Here is a 16,721-nt window from a genome sequence, read left to right on the forward strand (position 1 = left end):
GTGAGAGATTAAAAATGAAAAAAATCATAGTGACTGACATAATCAGGGATAGGGAAGAGGGTAAAATCAAGGATGACTTTCAAGTTCCTGGTGTGGGAGCTGATTGAAGTAAAGGATTATGAAGTAGGTTTAGGCTGGGCAGAGGATGAAATGAAGCCAGTAGGGGGTAAAGAAATTGGATATCCAACATATGCTGATACTTATTGGACTGTTAGTTTTCCAGTACATTTTCTCTAGAGAGAAAAATCATCATTTTAAAGGTCATTTTAGCTCTCTGTTATTATAGAAGATCTACTGTGTATTTCCAGAAGCAAAAAAGAGGTCATGGTCAATGTTAAATATATTTATAACATATATTCCAAAGAATACCAAAATGGATTGGACCCATATGTTCTATTCACATTAAAATATATGTCACAATCCATCTGCTTTTAAAGTGTGTGTCAGAAACAATTTCCAGAACAACTGCCAAATATCCTGGAGATGCTTTAGTTCAAATTACCAATATATGCCATTGTACTTGAACTGTTTGCTACTTGGATATATACTAAATGTAGATACATGTTGCAAATCTATTCTTACAGACTTGAAAAAAATTCTTAAATATTATTTTTAAAAGATAAGATAGGAGAAAAAGACTGTTTTATGGTGTTTCACCTCCAAAATGCACACATTTTCTTGAAGGGCTGAGAGCCAAGAAAAATTTCAAAGTATACTGCTAATATAATATGAATGTCTGGATAACATAACCAAATACATCGGAGTGAACTAAAACCCCAAATTGGACTCTTTACAAGTATCTAGATACTTGAAAAACAGACTAGCTCTGAATAATCCATTAAGATATATTTTATCCAGAATGAGCCATGTAGCCAGGTTTGCTTGGATGGAATAAATTATTGTCAAATTTCTGAGCCACAATTTGTCAGCATTTCTCAAAAATTTTTTTATAAAATTCACACAAACAGATATCTAGTTTCATAATAATTATTAATGTGGACCTAGAGTGGCTTTACTTTATTCCTCAATCTGGCTCAACTTAGATCATGGTAGAGTAAACTTCTTATATACTAAGGTCTTAAAAAATCTGGTAGATAATTAAGAAAAGAAAGAAAAAAAAAGAAGAATAAAATAGAATAAAAAAGAAAAGGTAGCATGAAAGAAAAAAAAAACCCTGCTTCATATAGACATTACTGCATGCAGCAAAACTGTCATCAAATTCCATCTCTTTTGGATATATATATATATTCATCAATAATCTATTGAAACTGCTCCTTAAATATGCAAAGGCTGGTTTTAGCAGCATAGGGTAGATTTTTCAATTTTGTAATATTGGGAAAGACACTCTTTATGAAGATGGTTTCTTCAACAATAAAACACTGTTTAGTGGAAAAAATAGAGCTTGGAATATTTTTATTATAAATGATAAATTCAACATATTAGTGTAACATTCTATTAGAAAAATTACTTACTCAAGAAGATCTGGGTCTAGTCCTTCCGATATCATTTTGTTTCTTATTGCCATCACTGGAACACCCTAATCAAAGTACACAAGACAATCAATTATTAAAAATGCCTCTTTCATAAAAACAGATAAATAGACCAATGAAGCAGAACTGAAAGCCCAGAAATAAACCCAAATACAGATGGTGAACTAATATTTGATGAGGGAGCAAAGCATACTCAATGGAGAAAAGACAGTCTCTTCAATTAATGTTGCTGGGAAAATTGGACAGTCACATGTAAAAGAATAAAACCTGATCTTTATTTTACACTACTCACAAAAATTAACTCAAAATGGATTAAAGACTTATATGTAAAACTTGAAACCATCAAACTCTTAGAAGAAAATATAGGAAAAAATTTCCTCGACATGGGTCTTCATAGTGATTTTTGTGGAAATCACACCTAAAGCATGAGCTACAACATTTGTAAATAAGTGACACTATATCAAACTAAAAAGATTCTGTTCAGCAAAAGAAACCATTAAAAAAGTGAACATAAAATACCTACAGAAATATTTAGGTATTTATAAACCATATGTCTGCTAAGGGGTTAAAATCCAAAATACATAAAGAACTCATACAACTCACTAGCAAAAAACACAAATAATACAATTTAAAAATGGGCAAAGGACCTGAAGAGGCATTTTCCAAAGAAGATATATGAATGACCAACAGGTACACGAAAAGATGCTCAATATCCCTAGTTACTAGAGAAATGCAAATTAAAAATCACAATGAGATATTACCTCTATGCCTGTTAGAATGACCGTCATTAAAAGATAAGAGATAAGAGATGCTGGTATGCACGTGAATGAACAAGGGAAATTCTGTGCACTGTTGGTGGGACTGTAAATTGGCACAGCCACTGTAGAAAACAGTATGAAGATTCCTTAAAAAATTAAAAATAGAACTACCATATGATCTAGCAATTCCAGTCCTCGGAATATATCCAAAGGAAATGAATACACTAACTCAGAAATATATCCTGTAGCCCTATTTTCCTACTAGTATTGTTTATGATAGTCAAGACATGGAAACAAGCTAAGTATCCATCAATGGATGAATGGAGAAAGAAGTTGTGGTATATACACACACAATGGAATTTTATTCAACTACAAAAAAATGATAAAATACTACCATTTATGACAACATGGATGGACCCTGAAGGTATTATGCTAGGTGAAATATGTCAGACACATAAAGACAAATACTGTATGATCTCATTCTATGTAGAATCTAAAAACAAAGCAAAACCACCAAACTCAGAAAAAAAAGATCAGATTTGTGATTACCAGAGGTGGGGGTTGGGAAGAAGGAAGGGGAATTGGAGGAAAGTGGTCAAAAGGTACAAACTTCCTGTTATAAGATAAAGAAGTGCTAGAAATGTAATGTAAAACATGATGACTACAGCTAACCCTGCTATGTGATATACAGGAAACTTGTTAGGAGAGTAGATCCTAAGAATTCTCATCACAAGGAGAAATTTTTTTCTTTTCACTGTATCTATGTGAGATGATGGATGTTAACTAAACCTACTGTGGTAATTATTTCACAATATATGTAAATCAAACCATCAGGCTGTATGCCTTAAACTTATACAGGCTGTATGCCTTAAACTTATAACTTATACAGTGATGTATGTCAATTATTTCTCAATAAAACTAGAAAAAAAGTAAATAGAAGCTAAAAAAAAAAAAAGCCTCCTTTATAGGTCTTCACATACCCCCAAAACAAGACCTTTTATATGGCTCATTATTTAAAATTGCTCTTCTTTTGCCTTTATATTAGTATGTATGTAGCCCTTGAAAAATTTTTTTCATGTTTATTTTTGAGAGAGAGAGAGAGAGAAACAGAGCCTGAGCAGGGGAGGGGCAGAAAGAGAGGAAGACACCGAACTCGAAACAGGCTCCAGGCTCTCTGAGCTGTCAGCACAGAGCCTGATGCAGGGCTTGAACCCACAAAGTGTGAAATTATGACCTGAGCCAAAGTCAGAAGCTTAACTGACTGAGCCACCAAGGTGCCCCTACAAGGTACACATTTTAACTGACTTCATGGAATCAGTGCTATCAATAGCACATCCCCAAATTAAATCATTTGCACTTATCCGTTACTAATTCTGCTGTACACATGTCAGATATCATATTCTCACTTTCCTATATCACCAAAAAAAAGGTGATAACTCAAATGATTAAAACTTTGGCTGGGATGGTACAATACATACTTAACAAGGTGAGTAAATGTCTTTTCAAATAAAGACTTCAGAGCTTTCTTTTTTTATTTTAATGTGTATTTATTTTCGAGAGAGACAGAGTGACAGCATGGAAGGGGCAGAGAGGGAGACACAGAATCCAAAGCAGGCTCCAGACTCTGAGCTGCCAGCAGAGAGCCCCATGCAGGGCTTGAACTCCCAGACCACAGGATCATGACCCGAGCTGAAGTCGGACGCTTAACTGACTGAGCCACACAGATGACCCTGAGAGCTTTCTACTCTGAAGTATAGTTATGTTAATGTTCTTTTCCTAATGGTCCAACTCCATGTGGATACATTATGCACAAAGGTCAAATAATTCAAAGAACTCTCCTGGGTCTATTTATATATCTTGCCTCACCAATACAAACACTAAGTAATGATAATGCTAATAGTGTACAAGTCACAAAAATACTAAGAACATATGAATCTTAAAATTCAGGATAAGAACATCAAAACTAAGAAAAGGATATGTCAGAAATAAATACAAATTTACTTGAAAAGGTAAATGATTTGATGATAAATAAACATTTATTTGAAAGCTCACTTACAAAGCTCTAAGGGAAGAAGATGCAATCAAGTCTCTTTGTCAATTCCTGTTCTTCACATCATTCCAAAAGATGAGGAAATGTTAATATGATGTGTTAAATTTGAGGACCTTGATTATATCACTTTCAAAAGTAGAATCACTGTGCTTTAAAAGGTTGTACACATGGCTGGGACCCTCTCGGTCTTATCTCTTCATCCCATGTGGCAAAGGGGTAAGCTGAGTCAGGGACCACATGGGGAAAAAGCTCAATCACTTCTCCACTGGTGCTGCATACTCTTCCCTTCAGGCCTTCCATGTCACTAGCCAGTTGTGTGACATTCAATTTTGAACCCAAGATATAGAAGAGGCCCTTTAGGAGCACTGATAGTCCAGTCCAATTTCTCAGAGCTCTACCCTGAAGTTTCTGGCACCAACCCAATTAAGATTCCCCTGCTTTCTTTTGCAGTTGTCCCTTTTGTTTTCTAGTCTCAAAAGAGTAAATTTCTAGGGTTAGTGGTAGAATTCTGATATCACAATCCCATACCTTCAATGTTTAATAACACTATGGCAGCAGAGTGCTTTATGCTGAGAAAAGACATAATCAGTCCCTGCCCTCAGGGAGTAGTCTAATAGATGTATGTGTTAGGTAATCACAGTACAATCATGCAATTGATACAGAGGTTTCTAGAATGGGTAATGTTAGACCCAAGGAAAGGCAGACTGAGTTGAGGACAAGCAAAGGATTTGCTGAGGTGAGTCTTAAAGATGGGATAGAAGTTTTGATTAAAATGAAAAACACAAAGACTTAGAAATATACACGATGTTTAAATAATGTATCTTACATAAGTTTTCTCAAACATATATTTTTAAGAACAAATAAATACTTGTGTAGATAGGTCCCTCCCCAACAATGCTGATTATATTTTACATTTCACCTGATAAAATCTGCATTTAAATCTAGGCAAGTATATGTACAAATGTGAGAATCAAATGGATTATAAATTTAATATGAAAAGTCTTCAAATTTAATGACCATATATCTCTCACAAAAATGTTACAGATCTTGCCATATTAAATTCAGATCATTATTAACTACAATCCTCATTTTTAAAATCAGAAAATGTATTAACATTTAATTCTTACTTTTTGAAAAATGTCCAGAAAAGTTGGTTATAGAAGGAGTCATAAGTTGCCTTCTATAACCATAATTTCTTATTTCAGTAATGGAGGAAGAAAAGTCCGAGTTCTCTACAGCTTGCTAGGTTAAAGGAGGTTGGGAAAACAGGCTGTCTTTCAAATTTATAGGTTACCCAGAAGACTCTCTCTCCTGAGAGGCAGCAAAGGCAAGACTGTCATTTACAGGCCCTTGTATACATTCATCTTCATAACTGTTATGTTTAAATTATAAATTAGTAAAATGTAATCTACTAAGCAGTGGACATTTAAATGCATCCTAAATGTTAGAAAGATGAAAATAAATAACACCTTTGTAAAAATTTCTTCAAAGCCATACTCCTTAAAGTAAAACTGTTCCATGGGGCAATCTTTAATAAATTCTAAAAAGTAAAATATGGTAGGTTTGGAAGGCAAAGAATGTGGAAGATAAAACTTTGGGCCTCTTGTTAGCTTATGAAGTTTCAGGATAAATGAAAGGGAAAAAAAGGCAGTTACTTGCTTAGGGCCATCCAATGTGAACAGACACTTACATTTGGAAGAAAAAAGCAGGAGTTTAGAATATTTCATAAAAATACACTAAAGTGCCAAGGAGAGATGTGAAAAAAAGCAGAATTTTATGTTATATTTCTTTAAAAATACCTCTCTTTCTATTAACTATGGTTTGATGGTATAAGGTCTTGCTACAAACTCAACTACATGACCTATTTATTATACTTTAGCATAATCCATAGGACATCATCGGAAAGGTTATATAAATAAGTTACAAAGCCAAAAAAACAGAAGGGAGGAGAAATGTGGTTGAAAAAAACATTTCCTAAAAGATAGCAAAAAAAAGTGTGTATGAGGTAGAGATGAGGAGAGGCAGAGGGTAAGGAGTAATGGGGGAGGATAAGTTGGCAGAATTAGATAAGCTCCCTATTTTAACATTAGTTTTACGGACTTGGTTATAGTATAAAAACAACAGAAACCTAAATCTGTAAGCTCCATATTTTACCTTTCATTTCTTAAAGCTGTTTACAGTGTAAGAATACTGATATTACCAAAATTTGGTGACTCTTTAGTCCTTTATGTATATGGATACAGATAAAAGAAAATACAAATAACTTATAATATCTTAGCCTAATAGAGACTTTTAACATTATCATCACCTTAATACAAATCTCATAAAGCTTGACACAAAAATAATTTGGCCTGTGTTCCAAACGATGCATTCCAAAGGGATTTGCTGCTATGTTTCCAGTGATGTTGCTTAGAAAATTTGTTGTTTTGATATATTCTTCCTTAGGGGTTAAGGAACAGAGCTGGGTTTGTTAAACATCAAAAAGAAGTGTCCAATTTCTGATCTCCAAGAGACAAAGCTACTGGTGGTCTGAGGAGGACACAAGAGACCTCAAAACTGAAGTCTACTGAACTGTGGGATTATTTTTGGCAAGTGATAATGGCACTTAGTCCAACATAAGTAATGAAGAAGAGAGAAGGCAGCCATAAGTTTGATGTTCCAAAAAATCACGTCTGTATTTGCGTCACTGGAGAAAGTGTGTAAAGAAGCCACACTAATGAAATTATGATGGCAACACTAACAGTTACTAGTTTCTTATATCACAAAAACTGAAGGTTGCCAATATTTACATTTATGTATTGTGTTAATGAAAGACAAGTTACTAAATTCTTTTGTAAACCATGTTGAAATTTTCCTAAAGTTTTAGATTAGGAGAAAAAAAGGACTTTACTCAATCTAAGAGATAAATGACCTTCCTTTTTCAAAGTATTTGTTCATAAAGTAACATAAAAATACTCCTTATACTTTAGTTTTCCCTCTCAGTTTATAAGCTTGAATCACAACAATTCAGTTATAAAAGATGTAAAATATGAAGCTTTTTTCTCTACTAGGTCAACAATTAAAAAAAAAAAGATCTGTTGAGTTGACAGGTGGATAGTACTTTTTTTATTCGCAGGGAGAGGGAATGTGTAGAAGTTGAAAAGAAGCTACAGGTTGGAAAAAAGGTAACCAGTCCTCTAATCAGGTTGTTTATTTAAAACTAGCTTAGTGAAATGAACTCAACCATTTCTTTGCTTTCTGATTTTCAATAGTGCTATCTGAAAAATATCTACACTGCCTTTTCTGAAATATATTAAGTATGGTGCTATAATTAGAATACAATTTTCAGGTGAAATATTCTATATAATAGTTAGTAAATGTTTACCGAACAAACCCTAACACAAGAGCAAGCACATGCTCAATGATCTCCTTCTGGAAGTTTTCAGTGAAGGAATACAAGATTAATATAAATAACCTCTTAATCACTGTAAAATGAATATGGCTGTCCAAAAAAAGGGGAAGCTTTATTCCTAATGACTTGCATAGATTTAGAAAATGCTAGACTCTGATATAACTCCAATACTGTTGCCACAAAGGGTTGTTGATTTGAACCTAAATATGTGGGGGAAAAAAAGAGGTTCACATATCCTGACTAGTGCTATACACAGTGGTTTATAGTGGAGCGAAGAGGAAATTATGCCTTTTACAATGATTATCTTGAGAGATAAGTTCACAGTGAGAATGTATTTCTCACTGAGTGCCCATGATATATCTTTAAAGATGAAGGAACAAATCACATGGTAAAATGGACAAAAATGACACTGGCCATGACCAGGGCCCCAGGAAATTGGTGAGGTAGTTATTATTACTTTATTCATAAAAAATAAATATGTTAGCAATTCCCCATGTGCCTTTTAGCTATGGGAACTAAAGTTAACTTAAATCCCTATCAAGAAAAACCTTTAAAGAAATTATTTCAAAAGGTGAAGGATCTATTGTTACGAGTCAGTTCAAAATACAGCTACATCAATTTCCCCATGTGACCTATTTTCCCCCTGGATACTCTTGTAACATGATAAATATTAAGTGCAATGATCATGGTGCATTGTGTTTTCTTTGCATTTTGTAGGTACTCAAGTATTTGTTGATTTAAGAGTAATTTGGAGCATTATAATGCAAAAATTATATCTAGAATTTAAAGACTGACTTTGTAGGCTAATTAATGCTAGAACTCCATTATAGAATACCTCAGCTGCATTATAGCTTTGCTATACCACATTTCACTCAAATGATACTTGTTTATTGAAATAGGTATTCATTAAAATTTCCTAAATTTAACTACATTTCTACTTTCCAGGAATAAAAACTTAAAAAGAATTTCTCTAACAAATCATTTTGGAATTCACTGCTTAAAAGTGTAATTAAGTTCAGATGGCCTCGTGTTCCATTTTTGAAAACTTAACTTACTTATACTAACTTATATGTACTTAGTCAAAGAGATTTAAAGAAATATCTCCAAATACAGCAATAAAAGCTATAAAAATAGAATTCCTAGCAATTAATTATAAAGATGATTCTACTGATTGAAATCACAAAATAGTCACTTTTGAATTAATTTTCCAATAGTGGTAATGTGAACTGGTGTGTTATAAGTCTCTCACTCAATGCCCCAGGGATCCACAGGTACACATTTCAGGAGGTATGATCAGTATCAGCCATTCCACGTGGCTACAGAACCACAATGAAGGGCCCTGTATCTGTTATCAGTGTGTCATCAGCACATAGTCTAACCAACTAACCGAATAAAAGTCATTTGTGAACTTAGGCTAGGAAAACAACAAGGAAAGTTGGGATGCTGTCTTATATTATGAAAAACTGTGGTAAAATGTACTTATATCTAGAGACATTTTTAAAGATTACAGTATTAAGATGTAGATATCTTCAAGAAGAGAAATAAATATCATTATTTTTCCCAACAAAATTTAGTATTTTGAAATCTACTTCTTTTTAAAACATACAGTTAACATAGTATCATTTTTTCCAAACTACAAAACAATCCTTAGCAAAAAATTAACTTGCAAATGAAATATGTTATTGTATGTTACATTGCTGTCATCTATTCAAGATGAATTATCTTCCACACCAGGACTGTCTACCCCATTACGAATGCTTATGCTATCAGATCCTTGTCAAAAATGGTGCTAAAATGTCTTCCTCAACTTGATGGTCTATAAAACCTCTAAGATACTTCTCTCCCATGAGAGGTGAGCCTACTTCCTTATTATAGCTCATTTGCTTCTCTGGTCTTTTACTTTTTCTCCCACTGATTAACTGTAATCTTAGACAAATTTATAGTTAAAGCGAGAATCACAATATTTCTGAAAAGGATAAGTAAGTAACTACTTAACTGACATCACTATTATTTCCTCCTTACAGCTTTGGAAAACTTTTTTGTGAGGTCCCTTATTTCTGACAGAGGTGGTCAGTAGGAAAGAAGATAAAAGGGCACTGAGAAATCAAAGTTGGGTGACTAAAAAAATTACAGTTGGATCGGAGTAAAAGAACTATACCACACATTTCAGCAAGTATAAAAACTGTCATATTAGTGTGTATCTTCAAAAGCTTAAGAACCTTAATAGTAGAGTACCCTTCTTCTTGTCACAATTTTTAAGTGAGTTGGAATGAAAGATATGAAATCACAAGTTAAAAACGTGTTTCTGCTACATGCCCCTTGTTTTTTTTTTTTTTTTTTTTTTTTTTGGTTCCCATTTTATATATCATTTAAAGGTGATTCCTATGAAATTTAAAACTATCTTAAGCTTATCCTCTAAAAGTCCCCTCTATGTTTTTGTTTGGTTAACTCCTTTTTCTTTCTTTTGTGGAAGTGACATAGGGAGGTATGGTGTTACAGTGAATTTAAGGCAGATGAAATAATTTTATTGGCATTCAGCAAAATAAACAAATAAAGAATTGAATGTTTTGGCTTGAAAGGATTATTTCAGATAGGCCATCCTATATAAATTATTTTAATTATGATACCAATGACACACAAATATGACACAGGGAATAAATTCCTAAAGAAATATATTCTCTTCATACATACATTTATACTTAGGAAAAACCGACTTGACAAAAATTTTTAATTATCTCATATATTATTAAAAAACAAAGAATTCAAGTGTAGAGCAGCCAGATCTCCTCCTACAACTCTAAAGGAGACTAATTCTGTGTACACCAGCTTGTTGGTATGTGACCACTCTTCAAATATGACTGAGGATTCTAAATGCTCTTGAAGTTCACGGTTCAAAATGTATTTTCTCCAGAGACTGTAAATACCATTAATGGTTAAACAACTAGTTCCTGGAAACAAATGATTTAAGTCAACATTTTCTTGGCAACTGAATGCCTCAAAGGACAGCTACAATGAAAAATATGTGGTATCAGTAGTAAAATATTCTGAGCTATAGGTTTATGGCAAAGTGTTATTAGCAAAGAATATATGAGGAATAGATAAGGTATGTGCATATAGTATTACCAAATGGATACTGACAACCATCTTACTTAGTACCGACCCACTACATGTTTTTCCTCCAGTGTTCTAAGGAAGATGAGAAATCAGGAAAACAAATATATCAGGAAAAGCAAATTTAAAACCTGAACTTAGCAATATTATTATTTACCACTCTCTAACAAACACTAAAAGAAAAGTAAAATAGCAAAGCACAAACAAAAGGGCAGGTACATCATTTAAGAGCAATACTTCTCAACATTAAATGTGTACACAGTACGACTGGCTCCAAACTCAAGGCAACCTGGGGAAGTTCAAAAGGCAGCCAAACATTGAAAAATCATAATTGATTCTGAAATCAATTGATTTGGAAATTATTGAGAAAATTGGGTATTTTAATGAAAATCTACAATCTTATTGGGAAAGTGAAACACTTTCCAGTAAAATAGGCATGATAATTCTTCACACATGGTTTCCTTAGAGGCTAGTTCATTGACTTTAGCAGAGAATAAGTAATTTTTTTTCTTGGGCCAAAAATATAACAAAAAGTTACCTGTTTCTAGGCCTTCCAGATACTCAGTGTATGGGAAAGCATAGATAACACCTCAAGGGCTCCCAATTGGTGGCTAACTGTCACGGTTTTTGGCCTTTGGGGAAATCTTTATCCAACACTTTTTCCATCTGATATAAGATAGGATGGAGAGGAAGGAGGATAACTGTGGTTTCTTGAGTTCCACTGACCCCAATTCAAAGTTACCATTCTGCTAAGCTTTGCTTTTTTCTTTTAGTTGTAGTCCAATGTACCTGGCCGACCATTTAGTTGATGGGAAAGATAGAATATTTTCCCTTTTCAATTTGCAAAGTTGGTTAAATCATGTAATTAATTAAATGGGCAAATGTTCACTTGTATCTTTTCTTTATCCACATTTATATGTGTAGGAAATCAATTATTGCACATGCAGCTTTTATCTTCAATGAATAGTGTGATGCTAAAACATCACAGAAAGTTGCCCCCGGCACCCCAACCTTTATGTATTCAAAAAGTACTGACCTTGATATTGATTAGTCAACTTTAGGGAACAAAACACATGTTAATATAATACAGAGTCAGAAAACAATGAAAATACAAATATCATATAGTTAAAGTAAATCTGTACCAGTGCTTTCCACAACTCTGACTATATATGAACCAGAAGCTCCTCCTTTTTAAAAAAATTTTTACGTGTATTTATTTTTGAGAGAGAGAGAATGTGAGTGGGGAGGGGCAGAGAGAGAGAGAATCCGAAGCAGGCTCCACGCTGCCAGAGTAAAGCCTGATGCAGGGCTCAAACCCCTAAACTGCAAGATCATGATCCGAGCCAAAGTTGGATGCTCAACCAACTGAGCCACCCAGGGGCCCCAGCAGCTCCTTCTTCTGACTGCACTGTTGATCAGTGCTGAGGAATCTACCCTGGAATTCTCTAGACCATGAGAAGTTATACTGAGGTCATACCCCAAACAAGGTTTGAAAGCCTTTAACTACTCTCACAAAGACTAGGCCTAATCTAAAGAGCACTCTAATCCATACTTTATTATTTTCCTATGTATAAGGTGCATAACTTCCTGATGAACATCTTTAATAATCAGTGGGAGATTCTTCATCCTTAGTTAATGGAAGTCACATTTCCCCAAGCCAACATCCACTGCTGGCAACAGATGCATCAGAACCACCAAAACCAAGGAGATTATTCAATTCACATTTTAAGCCAGCCAAAGAAAATAGAACTTTAAAAAAGTCCAAGTGTCCGAAGAGACTGTTTTGGCAAATATGGTTTGAAAAAATACAAGTCATTAGCTTAATGTGGAAGTCGGACTTTCCCAATGCACAATTTATTACTGGCAAAGGATTCACCAAGCTCTGCCAGTAGAAAGGGGAGAACCGTTGGAAAAGTGATCTATGTACACAATTCCAGTTAAGTTATAAAAGCAATATGTAATTTAGTAAAGGCTTGTGCTGCACTATTATGACAACAAACATTAAATCAGAATCAATTATCTGCCACATTTGGAACACAACAGTATTACTCACTGAAAAATCTTGTGTAAAATTTGCTGAAAAAGGAAAAAAAATCAGAAAAATGCAAAAAAATGCCAGCAGGTGTTCCAGGAACATTGATTAATAATGAGATTCAAATTTGGAGATCAATTAATAGCTCATAAACATAGAGAGAACTTCAGATCTCATTTTATGTACGAGGGAACTGAAGCCTTGAGAGGTGATATGACCTGGACAAGGTCACTCAGGACTGCATGACAAAGCTAAGAAACTGTACCATGTTGCATCCCAGAAGTAAAGATCTAGGTGTACTCCTAGTAATTCAAATTGTGTCACAGAAAAAGAAATACTTTCTGGAAATGTAATCATTATTATATCTCACAGAGGGTAATAATATGGGAGTGACAGGTATAGAGACCAAAAAGCAAGGTGCTGTTTATTTCTCTGTTGAACTGGTACTTGTGACACTTGAAAGATTCTGTTGGCTGCTTCTATTCAAAGAAGTTTATAATAATTAAGCAGTTTTAGTTGTCTAGTTTCTTAAACAGATTTGCAGGTATATGGCAAGTGAGACAAGGCAAATTTAAAAGAAGTATATTCCAGGAGACTGCTAGGACCCAGGAAGAGGAAGTTTGCATGGCAGCTTAGAAAGAAAGCCAACAACTCTGTAGTTCATCCTGATATCCAAGAAGCTTGAAAATTAAAAAAAAAGAAATCTTTATTTGTGACTTGTAGGATTTCTATGTCTTCTATCTGAAGTGAGTGATCACTACCTGGATGGTCAGAAAATTCAAGCTTTTATACTAGTGAAGAGGCTTGAAGGATTTGAGAAATACTTGTCTCCTCCCTGTCTTAGAGAGAATGAAATGGTTCTAGACAATAATTCAGGAAGGAAGCAAGAGTACAGATTATAAGAGGGTTGAGGGCCTAGTAAGTGTTAAGACACTGAGTGGAAGAATATTGCACTTTGGAAAAGATAAGAAACAACCTAAATGGAATTACAGGTACAAGACTCTGCTTATGGAGCAGCAACTCATATGTATGTGTGTATATATATATATATATATATATATAAATATATATATATAATATTTATTATATAATATATATATAATATAATGTTTATTATATATATATATATATATATATATATATATATATATATATATAAAATGTTTATTTTTGAGAAAGGGAAAGAGGGGAGGGGAGGGGCAGAGAGAGGACAGAGGGAGATACAGAATCTGAAGCAGGTTCCAGGCTCTGAGCTGTCAGTGCAGAGCCTGATGCGGGGCTCAAACTCATGAACCGCGAGATCATGACCTGAGCCAAAGTCAGATGCTTAACTGACTGAGCCACCAAGGTGCCCTGCAACTCATATTTTAAATGACAAAAATATCAAGGCAATTAAAAATGAAAGAAATCCTATTATTGTCCATAAGAGGTGAGAGAGTTTATGGCATTGTTAATTCCCTTTTGAGGAGGCAGAAATGATTACTGAAGGATTTTAGGAGTAGATTTTTATACTGCTGGTATATAATGATTTTTTTTCAGAAAGACAGGTATTTTTGAGACCATGTTACCTTCCCTTTTGTTAATACAAACAATTCCCTACATTTCGGATGGCAGGCTTCTAAAATTCAGCCTTGACAACATGTAGCAGCAATATGCATGACAGATGACAAACTACTCAGGATAATACCAGTAGCCGAAGTACAATTCATTTGATGGATTATGTGGACATTGGTCTTTCTCGACATTAATAACTAAAACTAAATTTTTAGTAGTGGGCAAACAAGAGAAACCTTAGTCACCCTCTGAGGTTGAGGAAAATTGGGCATTTTAATAAAAATCTACAATTTTGGTAGAAAAGTGAAAGGCAATTTCTAATGAAGCTACCCTCTCAAATTAGCTGGGATTAGGCTCCTCCTTGTAGGAAGTGGTCAGATTCAGTTTTCTTTCTATCTAGTCCCTCTGAATCCTGTTTGTTCTCAATCACAGTCAAGGAACTAAACCACCAAAGCAAAATAATTGATTAGAAGACTAAACAGAAAGCAGGAAGGCAATTTACTGTCCTGAAGTATAGAGATACAAAGCTATATAGATTCTTCCCATATCAATGACAAAAACTGAAGGATTCAATGGTACAGATTATAATGGGCCTCCAATGATTCTTTTCCACTGCTGTGAGGCATTTTTTTCTAAAGCAAGGTGGTATTGTCATCTGTTCTTTCAGTTAAAGTTACAGTTTTATAAGAATATGGATACAGGAAGCACAACTAGGTATGCAGATGCTGTTGAAGAACCATATTTTAGGTAATGAATTATGGCATTAAGATGATTATACTCCTGGGAAAGTATAAGCATTCAGAAGAACCAAAAGATTATGCTTAACAAGACCCACATAGGTATGATCAAGGGGCTTTAAACTGAAATCAAAGTATAAAAATAATCTTCACTTAAAACTGAAAGACTATGGGTAACAATAATATGACAGGAGAAAAAATAGAGTGGAAGAACTAGCAGGTAATTATTAAAGAGGAGAAATATAAACAAAGAGAAAACAAATCCAATAGCACCCTTCCTCTCAAAAAGTGTGTGTTTACAGACAGCAAAGCTGCAAATCAAAATAAGTAAATCTCAGGGATTGTTAACACTTAATAGAAAGGAATTCATGAATGGGAGCTGGCATTTGAAAGAAAAATATTAGAATGTTTTATAACAGAACGTGGAAGATACCTATAAATCAATATATATACACATATATGGAGATTCTTAAACATGGGATAAAGGATCCCCCACCCCCACCAGCCAAGTGAGGCTAAAAGAAGGCAATAGTTGTATTATAAAAAGGAGTTTGATCACCTGACCTGATGGAGGATTTAGATCAGGCTTTCATAAAATATGTTGCAAACAAGTACAAGCATAAGATACAGCCTTGGGGCGCCTGGGTGGCTCAGTCGGTCAAGCGTCCGACTTCAGCTCACGTCATGATCTCATGGTTTGTGAGTTTGAGCCCTGCATCAGGCTTTGTGCTGACAGCTCAGAGCCTGGAGCCTGCTTCAGAGTCTGTGTCTCCCTCTCTCTCTGCCCCTTCCCTGCTCATTCATTCTCTCCCCCCCTCTCTCTCTCTCAAATAAATAAAACATTAAAATTAAAAAAAAATTAAAAAAAAATAAGATACAGGCTTCATGGGGGACATTAGCTATCCAAATGTACCGGCAGCTTAATCTTCCTCAAATCAGAGTATCTGATAAGTTCCTATCACCTTGCTGAAAACTTCATCCTCCAACAGATAAAGGATATAATGAAAGGAAGTGATTTAGCTATTTCATACATGAATTTAAACAAAAAGCCAGAACTGAATTATGATGCAGAAGTGACAGGAACTCTGATAGTGACTGTGCCAAGGAAAGACAATCCAGGGCACTATCAAACATGTAACTACATTTGTGGTTGGATATTTTGACAGTCACTCATGATATTCTTAGGAAACAGGAAAAATGATAGATTTATGTATGGCTTAATGAGAATAATCCAAAGAATGATTTGTAGATTCATGCAACCTTGAGGGAAACCTCTAGTTGCTGTATTCTTGATCTGGTCCTATAAAACGTTTAAAATCAGTAACTTGCAGAAATGGGAATGCATCTATATGTGTCCAGATGACACAAAGCTGGAAAGGAGAGTTAATATGCAGGATAAAATAGTACATACAATGAATATTGAGTGCCTTCCTGGATAAAGTGTTAAAGTGAATAGAAAGATGAGTCAAGATACAGTAGTTCCTCTCATGGTTCCTTTTCAACAGGGGCAATAAAAATATGTATAAAAACAACAAGATATGGACTGATAAATCCCATAAAAAAATTAAGTGGTTGGACAGATCACTGAAGGGAGATAT

General features: G+C 34.3%; 1 protein-coding gene across 4 annotated transcripts in view; it reads right to left on the minus strand.

The window, feature by feature from the left end:
- The window catches only part of WASHC3 (WASH complex subunit 3), a 49,123-nt gene that overhangs the window by 15,602 nt on the left and 16,800 nt on the right, over nucleotides 1–16,721 (minus strand). For all 4 annotated transcript variants that reach the window (XM_043562338.1, XM_043562336.1, XM_043562335.1 and 1 more), the window contains exon 6: nucleotides 1,473–1,537. In XM_043562338.1, coding sequence (XP_043418273.1) covers nucleotides 1,473–1,537 — 65 coding nt within the window. The remainder of the gene's footprint in view (nucleotides 1–1,472; nucleotides 1,538–16,721) is intronic.

This window comes from Prionailurus bengalensis, chromosome B4 (assembly GCF_016509475.1).
Source record: "Prionailurus bengalensis isolate Pbe53 chromosome B4, Fcat_Pben_1.1_paternal_pri, whole genome shotgun sequence".
NCBI classification, from domain to species: Eukaryota; Metazoa; Chordata; class Mammalia; order Carnivora; family Felidae; genus Prionailurus; species Prionailurus bengalensis.